The 13,750-nt window shown below is 40.0% G+C and overlaps 1 protein-coding gene across 1 annotated transcript; it reads left to right on the forward strand.

Moving 5' to 3' along the window:
• The first annotated feature begins 3,188 nt into the window (after window positions 1–3,188).
• FAM177B (family with sequence similarity 177 member B) lies at window positions 3,189–13,490 on the forward strand. Its single transcript, XM_010357119.2, has 5 exons — window positions 3,189–3,329; window positions 9,421–9,609; window positions 9,905–9,971; window positions 12,369–12,466; window positions 12,826–13,490. The coding sequence occupies exons 2-5, from the start codon at window positions 9,436–9,438 to the stop codon at window positions 12,961–12,963; spliced, it is 477 nt and encodes a 158-aa protein (XP_010355421.1). The 5' UTR covers window positions 3,189–3,329; window positions 9,421–9,435; the 3' UTR covers window positions 12,964–13,490.
• Window positions 13,491–13,750: the final 260 nt, after the last annotated feature.

A 13,750-nucleotide genomic window follows, 5' to 3' on the forward strand; every position in this document is an offset into this window, starting at 1 on the left:
ATGCTCTGTAATTCTCAAGGAGCAGCAGTGATTTCTTATTTCACATTTTTCCTCACTCTGCCCTTGCCCCTGACACACACACTGCAAGTCACTGATTGGAGAAGGCCAGTTCCCTCAGGCGAAGGGGCCTAGAGAAATGTCAGTGAATACTGTGCTGTGAAACTGCATCTGAGGCACGCAGTGGGCTTTGGCTCTCTCCTCTCACCAGGGGTTTGACCTTTCAACCACCTAAGAAGAAGGAAAGGTGGAAGCAGGAAGGGGGACCAGTAGCTCCGGGCAAGCAACACTCATTAGCTCCAGTGTGATGACTCAACGTCAGTTCTCAGCTGAATTTTAACATAGTCCATTTGAAAACATTTTCTAGATCAATGAAAGTGGCCAAGAACTCTCGAAAAATGTTTAAGTGTTATATACTTAAAATAGTATATTTACTTATTGAAACTAAATGCCAAGATGTAGAACTAGTGTGTTATTTTCTTGGTACAGATTACAATGCTGTGTTTCAGTGAAGGAGCTAATTAAAATGAAATGATTCGTAGATAGATGTAATCAGAAAAATCTTAAATGAAGATAGTTATTTCTAAAGTAGGAAAGAAAGACAGTTACAAGTCTGTTCTTATTTTTCCGATTTGTTATATACCTCCTGCCACCCATTAACATTAACTACATGTATGATTCATTTGTTAAGCAAATACTGAGTTCCAGCTATGTGTAAGGCATTGTAGGGGCAGAAGATAACAGCAGTGAACATAACAGGTAAAACCCTCCCCTTCTGCCAAGGAGTGGGACAGGGAGGAAAGGGAAGACAGAGACACGTGGAATATGAAGTGTTCAGCGTTGGTAAGTGCTAAGGAGAAAAAATGAAACGGGAGGTAAGATGCAGAAGGCGGTGGTGAAGGCAATGGGAGGTTGCCTTGAAAGCGGAACTCAGCATAGTCTCCATTTGAGTTAAAGACTGGAAATGAGCAAGGAAACAGTCTAAGGAAAGAAAGACTAATAGAGCAGCCAGCACAGAGCTCTCTGCAGAGAGAGAAGGCGGACCTGTGTGGTCAAGGAATTGCAGTAAGAAGACCCGTGTGTTCGAGTGATGTCAGTGGAGGGAGAGTAGTACAAGATGACATCAGAAAACTCATAAGGGTTAGATATACAGCCTTTTAGGCCATTGTGAGGACTTTGGCTTTCATTCTAGGTGAGACGGGAACCCACTAGAGAGTTTTAAGCAAATAAATGACATGATCTCACTTAGGATTTAACAATTCTGGCTCCTTTTTGAGCATAGACTGGAGGGGGCCAATTAGGAGGCCGCTGCAATAACTAGGTGAGAGACGATAGCAAGGGTGAGAGGTGATAGACTGGGGTGGTGGCAGTGGAGTAATGAAAAGTATGATTCCAGAAATATCCAAGAGAATTTCCTGGCAGATTTGATGTGAGGTGTGATTAAAGAAGAGCCAAGAATGACTTTAGTGTAGTTGGCCTGATCAACTGGAAGTTGCCATTTATTGAGATGAGAAGGCTGCCAGAAGAGTAGAGGTAAATGTGTGAGTATGTGCATGTTGGGGGAATGGAGGGAGAGTTGCACTGACAGCGTGAGCAAAGATTTAGACAAATTAGGATTGAGATGTCCATTAGACAACTAAGAAGAGATGTCAAGCAGGTAGTTGGATCTATGAGATTCAGGGAAAAAGTCTGACCTGGAGAATATAAATGTTACAATCATCTGTGTGTGGATAGTATTGAAAACCATAGGGCCAAAGGAGAACATCAAGAAAGGAGATAGAAAAGAAGTCCAATCACTGAACCCTGGGGTAATACAATATTTAAAAAGTCGGAGAGATTATATGGCCTGTTAATTACATTACATACTTAGGAACTATCCTTCATAATCTATATTTGGGGTTTTTAAGAAACAAAATGTAGAAGTGCTCCCAAGAATTAAACTGAGCCAGGTGCGGTGGCTCATGCCTGTAATCCCAGCACTTTGGGAGGCTGAGGCAGGAGGATCGAGGAGGATCGAGTCCAGAAGTTCAAGACCAGCCTGGACAATATAGGAAGACTTCATCTCTACAAAAACTCCAAAAAAGAAAAGAAAAGAAAAGAAAGGCTGGGCATGTGGCACACACCTGTGGGAGGTTGAAGTTGTACCACTGCACTCCAGCCTGGGCAAAAGCAAGACCGTGTCTCAAAAAAAAGAAAAAAAAATTAAACTGAAGCCAAAAGAAGATCACTTACAAAACATTCACATCTAGGTGTGAAGCTAGCAGTTCTCCCAAGGTTTTTGTAAATAAGTTGAGTTCCAAGCTATTCACTATTGAGACCCCTCTGTGTGACATGCACTGATTACAAAGATGAATTTTGCATAGCATATTCTAAAATGCCCATTAGGTGGCAGAAAAACATTCAGTAAACCAGCTGTGAGCTAGCTAGTGTTCACTCTTGTGCTCATTCACAGTCTCTCTCACTCCCCTCCAACCTCCCAAAGAGCCCTCTGAACTTAAAGATGTGTATGGCTATTAATGCACAACACCATAATCATGAAGAACGAAGACTGGTATTTTCAGAGAGCCAACAGATATCATCAGTCTGTAAGCTAATAATAGAGGCGAGCCAGGTGTACAGGGGATGAGGGTGTGTGTGTTTCATTTGTTTGGAAATGTATGAATTTGGACAGTCTTAAGAGGAGTAAATTGACTATAATGAGACTATTAGGCCTTATTTTTAAATGTTTCTTATTTAAGTTTTTTAGCTTGGGGCAGGGTGAAGAAGTGTTCAGAAAGTCAAAAGCAAGAAAGCCTCTTGGAAAAAAAATACACAAGATGTCTTACAACTAGCCTGATGTTTAAGCTTTCTGCAATACACCGAATCCCTAAATCACAAGTCTCTTTTCTGTTTCAGTTTCAAAGTTTCTTCTTTTCTCACTCTCTTTAGGGCACTGGTCCCCAAACTTGCCTGAACATTGGGATGACCTGACAGCTTCAAAAACTACTAGTGCCTGAGTTCCACCCACAGAGATTGTGATTTAAGTGGTCTGCGGTGTGGCCTGTCTTTGAAATTATTTAAAAGACCCCCAGATGATTCTCATAACAAAATAATTTTGAGAACCACTGAGCTTAGCTAATATTGGATGTGTAAATATTGACCTTCCCACAACTCAAACATGTTCCACCCTGTAAGACACGCAAGAGAACACTTCCACGTCAGCATATCCAAACGCACTGTATGGCCTCAGCCTACAGAACCCTTAACTCTTTATCATCTATTGAACAATTTATAACATCAAAATTTGTACTACTTTCAACATCACTAATTAATGAAAAATACAGAGGAATCACGTAAGTTACTTTTTGAAAATGTTTTCTTTTGTTTGTTGCAGAACGTGGTTTGTTTCTTACGGCACTGATAGTATTTATTTGTGCAATAGTGTTATGCTTAACGTATTGTTGATCTTACATACCAAATTAAAATGGGTATTTTTTGCTGCTCTTCAGCATCAGAAACTAAATGATAATACCTCTTCCTACTTCTTACTGAGGTTTTTCTATGATACACCATATGTATCATATGGTTATGATACTCAGGGGAAACCACGTGTACCATTCAGAGGTCCCCAAACAGGGCAGATATCACATCATCTTGCTGTGGATGACAGATGTAACCTTTGGCAGATCTTTTGCAACTCTGACCTTTGACAAAGGCATTAAACTCAGCATTGTAGCAATAAGATTTGGTGATTTATTTGTATATATATATAAGCATATGCATGTATGAATATGTATGTGTGTGTATTCAATCATGTTTGCATTGCCTGTAAAATATTTTTAAAATTCGATCTGATAGTCTTCATTTTAATGGATGGCTGACAATCCATTTGCATTTATTATGATTATTGACTTACTTGGAATTAATGCTAATATTTTATTTAGTGTTTCTTTTAATCATGATTTTTCTTTACTGTTTCTTCTTTCTTGCCTTCTTTCAGAGTGTTTCTTTTCTTTTTTTATTTTCTTCTGCTGGCTTTGAAACTATACATTCTGATTCCATTATTTGTCTATTTACCTTTCAATTGTTAATATGCATACTTAACAACATATCTTATCCAGCCTATCCCAAAACAATACTTAGAAGTCAACTTACATTTTTTGTTATTATCTAATACTTAATACTGTTTTGTCCTTATACTGTCCCCACCAAAATAGTGTTTTTGTTTTTTGTTTTATTTTTGAGACGGAGTCTCGCTCTGTCACCCAGGCTAGAGGGCAGTGGCACCATCCCGGCTCACTGCAAGCTCCGCCTCCTGGGTTCAAGCGATTCTCCTGCCTCAGCCTCCCGAGTAGCTGGGACTACAGGCACCCGCCACCACGCGTGGCTAATTTTCTGTATTTTCAGTAGAGATGGGGTTTCACTGTGTTAGCCAGGATGGTCTCCATCTCCTGGCCTCTTGATCCACCCGCCTCGGCCTCCCACAGTGCTGGGATTACAGGCGTGAGCCACCGCGCCTGGGTTTGTTATCCTGTTTACTAATTTTTTACTTATATTTATTGCATCTTACTTTTTTTTTTTTTGAGACAGAGTCTTGCTCTGTCACCCAGGCTGGAGTGCAGTGGTGCAATCTCAACTCACTGCAACCTCCGCCTCCTGGGTTCAAGCGATCCTCCCACCTCAGACTCCTGATTATCTGGGACTACAGGCGCATGCTCCCAAGTCCAGCTAATATTTTTGTGTTTTTTTTAGTACAGACGGGTTTTCACCATGTTGGCCAGGATGATATTGAACTCCCGGCCCAGCCTTGCCCTCCCAAAGTGCTGGGATGATAGGCATGAGCCACCATGCCTGGGACATCTTACTTTTTCTTACCTCTGGGTTTAGTTTTCTTCTTCTTGACATAGAATTTCCTATTATTAATCTTTCGATAAAAATGCCGGAATGGTTAATGCTCAGTTTTTGTAGGTCTGAATGTATCATTACGTTACTCCCACTTATTGTTTAGCTGGATATTGAACTCTTTTTTTTTTTTTTTTGAGATGGCATCTTCTCTCTCTCCCAGGCTAGAATGCAGTGGCACAATCGCTGCTCACTGCAACCTCACCTCAAACTCCCAGACTCAAGCAAATCTCTCACCTCAGTCTCCCAAGCAGCTGGAACAACCGGCATGCACCACCTTGCTCAACTCTTTCTCTTTCTTCCCTCCCTCACTCCCCTCCCTCCCTCCCTCCCTCCCTCCCTCCCTCCCTCCCTCCCTCCTTCCTTCCTTCCTTCCTTCCTTCCTTCCTTCCTTCCTTCCTTCCTTCCTTCCTTCCTTCCTTCCTCTCTCTCCCTCTCTCTCTCTCTCTGTCTCTCTCTTTCTCTCTCTCTCTTTCTTTCGTAAAGACAAGGTCTCACAATGTTGCCCACACTGGTCTCAAACTCATGGCCTCAAGTGAGCCTCTTACCTCAACCTCTGAAAGTGCTGGGATTATAGGTGTGAGCCACAGCACCCAGCCTGTATTCACTTCTGAAACTCCTATTAGACGTACTGAACTTTCTCATCTATTATTTTTATCACCTAACATTTCTTTCACATTAAATATATATCTCTTTTTCTCTCACCCCACACTCCAACATAAATTATACTATATTGTGAGAGCTTTTCTTAGATTTTTTCGTATGCTTAATCAATATCCAACTTACCACTGTGTGATGATATTTTTTTTCTGCAATTTTTTTCTGCAGTTTTTCTGACTTTTTTCAAGTCAGCCTTCTTTTGGGATTTTATATTTTGCCTCTTTTATGTTTTTGAATATATTAGGTTGGTGCAAAAGTAATTGTGGGTTTTGTATGACTTTTAATGGCAAAAAATGGAATTCCTTTTGCACCAACCTAATATTAAGCACACCAATTTTAAAGCTTCCTGTTCCTATCATTCCTAATTCTCAGGTGAGGACTCTCCCAGTTTTCTCATCAGCTGAACCTTCCTCCAGATGCTTAGTTTCCTCATGTAGTTTGTAAGTTTTTACAATAAGCACATCCTCAGCAGGCATTTGTTGGGGTTTTGTTTTGTTTTGTTTTTGTTTTTTGACACAGAGTCGCACTCTGTCACCCAGGCTGGAGTGCAATGGCATGATCTCGGCTCACTGCAACCTCCGCCTCCTGGAATCAAGCAATTCTAGTGCCTCAGCCTCCTGATTAGCTGGAATTATAGGCTCCTGCCACCATGCCTGGCTAATTTTTTATTTTTTGTGGAGCTGGGGTTTCACCATGTTGGCCAGGCTGGTCTGGAACTCGTGACCTCATGCGATCCGCCCGCCTTGCCCTCCCAAAGTGCTGGGATTACAGGCGTGAGCCACCGTGCCCAGCCAGGAATTGTTTTTAGTGGAGATTAAGTATACTGTGTCTTGTTGAATTATTCCTCCAAGATGACTTTGTACTTGGCGTCTGACACAGTTCAGTGGATTACACTGCCTTTAGTTCACTCAGCTTTATCTTAGGTTTTCACAGCATATGAGGACTATGAATTTGGGCCACACACCAGCATGTGGTACTGGCAGGGGTTTCCAATTTTTTTAGGTGACTATTTCTACCCTTGTTGCTGGGAGATAGCAAATACTTTGCTACTTTTGCAAGCCAGGGGATAGATTTTCCTGTCCATATTTTATAGATAAGATAGTATTTTATTATCTTAGTTTTATGCAGGTGACTTCATTTCAGCTCTCCACACTCATGGGATCTGAGATTTGGACTCTCCTCTCTCTATGGGTATTAAAACTCCAGCCCCAAGGCCTATATCTGGTTCCGAACCCCCCAGCAACCATCTTGGCTTCAGCTCATACTTATAGTTTTGTTCTTTCTCTTATTCTGACATCTAGACTGGCTGACTCGCTTTCAACCCCCTGCCCCTCTCTCTCTCTCATCTCTATCCCTAGGGCTATCTCTTTTTTCTACTTCCTTGGTGTACTTATGATTTAACGTTTTCATTTAATTTCATCCAGCATTTCTGCGTGTTTGGAATAGGAAGAATTATTCTACATCAGTTCAGCCGTATTTGTTGATATAATCTTAAAATATCTTAAATATTAATTAAAACAATACGAGGCCAGGCATAGTGGCTCATGCCTGTAATCCCAGCACTTTAGGAGGCCGAGGCGGGTGGGTCACCTGAGGTCAGGAGTTTGAGATCAGCCTGGCCAACATGGTGAAACCCTGTCTCTACTAAATATACAAAAAATTAGCCAGGGGTGGTGGTGGGTGCCTGTAGTCCCACCTATTCAGGAAACTGAGGCAGGAGAATCACTTGAACCTGGAAGGCAGAGGTTGCAGTGAGCAGAGACCATGCCATTGCTCTCCAGCCTGGGCAACAAGAGTGAAACTTCGTTTCAAAAGAAAAAAAAAAAAAGCAATAATACATGTGTACGTATGCTTACAACACTGGAATACTGCCTGACATATACACTGCTAAGTAAATTATAGGTACTTAATAATAGCCAGCTTTTATTAACCAGTTACCATTTGCTAAGAATTGTTCTAACTTCTTTATGTATCTTTACTCATTTACTCTTCATAACAATTTTATAAGGTTGCCACTGTATCATTTCATACTATTATTTTATAGATGAGAAAACCAAGACACTGGGATATTATATAACGGGATTTTAAATCCAGGAAGTCTGTCTCCAAAGCTTTCCAACTTTATTAAGATATACCTTAAATACAATAAAATGAACTAATTTTAAGTGTAGAATTTGAATCATTTTGACACATTATACAGTCAAGTAACCAACATTATGATCATGATATCTATTAGAACATTTCCATCACCCCAAAAAGCTCCCTCTGTCACTTTATAGTTAATCTGAACTCCTTACCCACTCTCCTCTAGCAAACAGTGATCTGTTTTCTACTATAATTTTGCCTTTTCTAAATTTCTACATACATGGAATTATATACTATGCAGTGTCTGGCTTCTTTTGCTTAGCATAATACATTTGAGAGTCACTTACAGTGTTGCAAATATTCACTGTTTATTACTTTTAATTGGTGAGGAGCATTCCATTAAATATGTGGACCACATTTTGTTTATCCATCATCAGTTGATGGACATTGAGTTGACTCCAGTTTGGGGCGTTCACAAATAAAACTGCTACGAATATTACCATACAAATCTTTAGGGAGACATATGTTTTCGTTTCTCTTGGATAAATATCTAGATGTGAAATTACAAGATTTTATGTTTAACTTTTAACAGCCCAGGCATAGTGGCTCACATCTGTAATCTCAGCACTTTGGGAGGCCAAGATGGGAGGACCTTTAGAGCTCCGGAGTTCCAGAGCAGCCTGGGTAACATAGTGAGACCCCATCTCTATAAAAAAAAAATTTTTTTTTAATTAGCCAGGCTTGGTGGCACACACCTGTGGTCCCAGCTACTCAAAAGGTTGAGGCAGGAAGATCGCTAAAGCCCGGGAGGTCAAGGCTGCAGTGAGCCATGATTGCACCACTGCACTCTAGCCTGGGCGACAGAGCAAGACTCTGTCTCTGCACCTCCCCCAGAAAAATTTAGGCCAGGCACGGTGGCTCATGCTTGTAATCCCAGCACTTTGGAAGGCCGAGATGGGTGGATTATTTGACATCAGGAGTTTGAGACCGCCTGACCAACATGGTGAAACCCTATCTCTACTAAAAATACAAAAAATTATCCAGGCATGGTGGTGAGTGCCTGTAATCCCAGCTACTCAGGAGGCTGAGGCAGGAGAATCGCTTGAACTCAGGAGGCAGAGGTTGCAGTGAGCCGAGATCATGCCATTGCACTCCAGCCTGGGTAACAAGAGTGAAAGTCTGCTTCAAAAAACAAAAAAAAAATTAGCCATTACAGTGGGTATGTTGTGATATCTCACTACGATTTTAATTTGCATTTCCCAAATGACTAATGACATTCGTCGTCTATATATCTTTGTTAAATCTCTAGTCAAATATTTTGCCCATATTTTAATTGAGTTATTTGCCTTTTACCTATTGAATTGTAATCGTTCTTTACATGTTCTGAAAATAAGTCCTTTACCAAATATATACTTTGCACATGTTTTCTCCTGTCCGTGTGAAGTCTGTACTCTTAACCATTTCCTACATTGCTTCTCAATATTTATTGAAATAATCAAGAAACTTCTGCAGGGCAGTGACCCCTTCCTTCCAGCAATTATGGGTTTTAACGTTAACAAAAGGTAAGAAAATCCTATTGACACTTTTGTTTGAAGACTGAAAGTTCACATTTTCACTACTTATCAAATCTCTTCCATTTTGGTACACAACAGAACAATCCTTTTTTGGATTTGAAGAATTGATGAGGTCACAACTGTGATTACCTCTGAATTCTGTCTTTACTATCCATTGAAAATAACTAGATAACTCTCAGCTCTGGGTAACTTGCCCTAAGGCGCCCTGTTTTTAATTTTCTAGTTGTTTTGTTTTGTTATGGAGATAGACGGTTTCCAGCAGTTAGACCTAGAGAAGAGTGTACCTTCCAAAAAGACTACTCCTAAAAGGATCATCCATTTTGTTGACGGAGACATCATGGAAGAATATAGCACAGAGGAGGAGGAGGAAGAGGAAAAAGAGGAACAGAGCACAAATTCAACACTTGACCCTGTAAGCTTAGTATATCAATATTAGGGAACATGGTGAGGGAGGCGGTGAATGAATGAGAGATTGAGCCAGATAAGGTGTATAGAAAGAATAGCTTTAAGCTAAGTCCTTGGTCTCCTTTTTTGCTTTCTAGATCCATGTGTAGGCAACTTATAGTTTTAATCATCTTAGTCTCTTCATCTGTGACAGAGAAAATAGAACATATTACGTAGAGCATTTTGAAATCTCTACATTAAAACAAATCTGCAGTCACCATTCTTCTTATTAATTACTCTATCTCGATTTCTCCTTTTTTCAGTCTAAACTTTCCTGGGGAGCCTACCTGCGATTTTGGGCAGGACGGATAGCAAGCACCTCATTTTCTAGTAAGTACTGCTAAGGTTATGTTTTTTCTATCCTAAACAAATATATATATATATCGATAGGCCCTCAGAGTTATGTGGGACTTCCAATTGTGTAAGCCACTCCATCGCATCCTGAATAAGTGAGATCTGGGCTAAGCTTTCATTCCCAAAGGCACAGAACCTTGCATCCTCAGGCAGACCCTTCATCTTTTACCAACTCTCATCAGGAAATTCTTATCTTGGCCCAAATGTTATCTACTTCTAAAGTTCCTACTTACCTTTCTTAGAACCATACAAAACTGGTCTAGATGCGTCTTTCATAGGACAAACTTTCCCATATTTGAGGGCAATAATCAGTCCTCCCTGGGTTGACTCTTCACCTAAATAAACTTCCACGTTAAAAAACAATTATTCTTGTATGACACAGTTCTAAGTTTCTAACTTCCCTAAACATAACTGCTTTATTATAAGCATGAACTTTATTGATCCCTCCTAGGGGCATAATGAATGGGCTAAGTGAATATTTATAATAACTAAAATACCAAATCTTATTTTGCTTGACTTTCACTAATTTTTTAAGACATAGTTGACATCTAATTACTCATTTCCTTCTAACTTGCACATCTTGTGAATATGATAGGAAGACAAACTACTTTAAAAGTCTGAGAAAATAGAAGTTGTATTAATGGCTCTTAGAAACTGATCTTCATTCATTCATTTAAAAAACATTAGTAAGTGTCTACTATATGCTCAGCACTGTGCTGGACCCTGTGACACAAAGATGAATGACGGTCTCTGCTTTCAAGGGGCTCAATATTCAGTGAATCGTATAGACCAGCAAACATGCTCGCAATTATAATTTGTTGTCACAATTGCCAGGGTAGGAAGTGCATAGGGACTCTGACCTGGAAGACTCGGGCATGCTGACATATGGAGAAGGCACCTTAAGAGAGCTATGGAGGTGTGACTGGCTAAGGCTAGCTTGAGGACCATGAAAGTGACCAGGGAGTCTTTAGATTACAGTAAAAAGTAAAGATGGGGTGATTTAGGCAGATGATATGAACCTTCAAGAAATAAGCGCTTTTATACAAGTGCAGAGGGTTAGTGATTTGGAAGTTACATTGAAAATCCCAGTGAATACTAACCCTACTCTGACCATAATATGTTAACAGAAAAAAAAAAAAAAAAAAAAAAAAAAAATGCTGTCTTCCAGAGAGCTCTTTACACTTAGGTTAAGGCAAAAGGGTTTGAAAAGATATGTTTTAGAGGGAGGGAATCAGAGAAGATTAGGTTGCGTAAAAGAAGCAAAACTCAATATGGGATTGAGAGTATGGAGAAGAAGAGTGATTTGCATGTTGGGTTTTGATTTAAGATTGCAGGGATAGGATGCATGGTGAGCCTAGCTTCCTTGTAAGTTCCGAACAGAACTGCAGTGGTAAAATGCTCCTGACTGGGGCTTCAAGATTGTAGTGGAGGCATAAAGATGCTAGCAGTCAGTGCTGTGGTCTCTCTACACAGAGATTTTGTCTGAATGGAGCTAGAACCCAGATGATACTAGTAATTAACTTTTTCAATTTAAAATTCTAGTAGGTTGTAAACAGGAAAGCTTCCTAAGATTTATTTTAATATTAAAAAAAGCCTATCTTCTACACATGTACTAGGCACTGCAGCAAATAAACAGGACAAAGAGATAGCATATTCATGAAAAGATAAGACATATTTTAAAATAGCATCATTTTGATGCCCTATATGAGCAATATCCCAAGAGGTAGAATGAGTCAGAGGAATCAGAAAGTCCTGTAATTGGGGGGTAAGAGAAGGCTGTCAGAAATCCTGTAATTGTAAAGGAAAACTTTTCTAGGAGACATCTTTAGGAAACCACTCATTAATCATGCTACGCCTTTATCCCTGACTCTAACGATCCCAGTGCTGAGCCTGCAGGCCACCTTGCTACTGAAGGCAGACAAGGAAGGCCTTAAACGTCTTCTGAGAAGTCTGTCTGGATGCATGGAAGAATTCCTGATGTGGTCTTGGTAACACTGGATTGAGTTTGGGTTTAATTTGAAATATACTTGGAGCGGATGTTTAGCTGGTATGCATGGGGATAATGAGCAGTACCTGTTCTGATTGCTCAGATGTGAAAATACCTGTTATGAAAGTATATTGAAAATCTCTCCTGATATATACATCTGGAAAAAAATAGTTTATATATAATCCCATATAAAGATAGAAGATTTGACAAATTTCCTTTGAATCCTAGAATCTTTGAGAGGCCAAGGCAATTGAAATGTTTTGTCGGCCTTGAAGTTAGGTACAGTAATAGGTCATTTGCAGAGTAGTTTAAACTCTGGGCATCTCAACTGATGTGAAGCTTTAGTTAATAATTCAGTTTATGCAAGTGCTTGTTCTTTCTTTTAGCATGTGAATTCCTTGGTGGAAGATTTGCTGTCTTCTTTGGTTTTACTCAACCCAAATATCAGTATGTGTTAAATGAGTACTATAGGATACAAAACAAGGTATGTGACACTCTGGGGGAGACAAGGGGCCTGAGATGGGAATATTGATTGCTCCAACTTTAGGCCAGTATAGAAAAGTATTTTTCCCACCTGGTCATCATCCACTATAGTTTCACCAAGCTCCCATAGTCAGACTGACTTATTTTTCTTGTTCTCCTTGCCCCAGGCCACTTCTTCATATTTGCCTCACTCCTGTGAAGTTAGGATGCCATGAGCTGTGTTGTAGAAGAAGGTAGTTGGGTGTGAAGCCTGAGATCGCTTAAAGTAGAAGCTTCTTACATGGGCATTATATACAAGAGGGGGAGTTCAGAGGTCTTTGTTTGTACAGTTAAACATTTCCTTATTTCTCTCCAAAACAGAAAAGTGACAACGAAAGTGAAGGGAATGGATCAAAGACCCAGGCAGCTGAGGTTCCTAATGAAAAGTGTCACTTGGAGGCTGGGGACCGAGAGTATGGAACCATACAACAGGACACAGCAGAAGCCATTTCTCAGTGAAGCACCTCATCCAGGGAAGGTCTGGTGGCAGATCCTAGCTCATGATGGCAGCAAAGACTATCGTTTCCCTGGATCTCTGTTCCTTGGCCTTTGATTACCACGGCAACAACACCAGAGGTAGCACTTCTGAGCCAGATCTGATTCTAATCTCCATGTAACTTAGTCTCAAGCATCCAGGAATTACAAGCAATAATGAGAGTAATTTTTGACACTTTCTCAGAATAATTTTTATATGCAAGCCACCCCACTAAACTCCACCCCAGTGATACAAGTCCAATGAGTACTGACATTTGCATAGTAGCATAAATGTCTTAAGGAACTTTGGGACTGGAAGTTTTTGGCTGAAATCCTCTGTCATGGGATGAGGGTACAGTAAAGAAGCTCTATTCATCAGAAGAAAATTTGGGCAACACAAAGTCTAAATAAATCCCCTTTTAGGGTTCGACATAGGTGTGTACTTCCAACAACCATCCTGGCTTAGTTGGGGATTGCTTTACAATAAGTAAACATTGCTAATAGCTCTGTTATAAGATCATTATCAAGATCTTTGAGAATCAGGCACATCCCTCCAAATTAAAACAATCAATAAATAATATATGCTCTAGAAAAAATATTTTTAATGGATTATTTTCTTATTCATTTGTCAAGAAATTTTCAAAACCTGGAAAGATCAAACACGGAAATCATTGTTAGAAAACACAGGGTGTGCCAGCCAAAGTAACTGTGATACAGTAATAGTAAAAAACAAAAAGAAAAAAAGGAAAAAAACACAGGGCCTGCAGTAGTA

The sequence above is a fragment of the Rhinopithecus roxellana genome, chromosome 8 (assembly GCF_007565055.1).
Source record: "Rhinopithecus roxellana isolate Shanxi Qingling chromosome 8, ASM756505v1, whole genome shotgun sequence".
NCBI lineage: Eukaryota > Metazoa > Chordata > Mammalia > Primates > Cercopithecidae > Rhinopithecus > Rhinopithecus roxellana.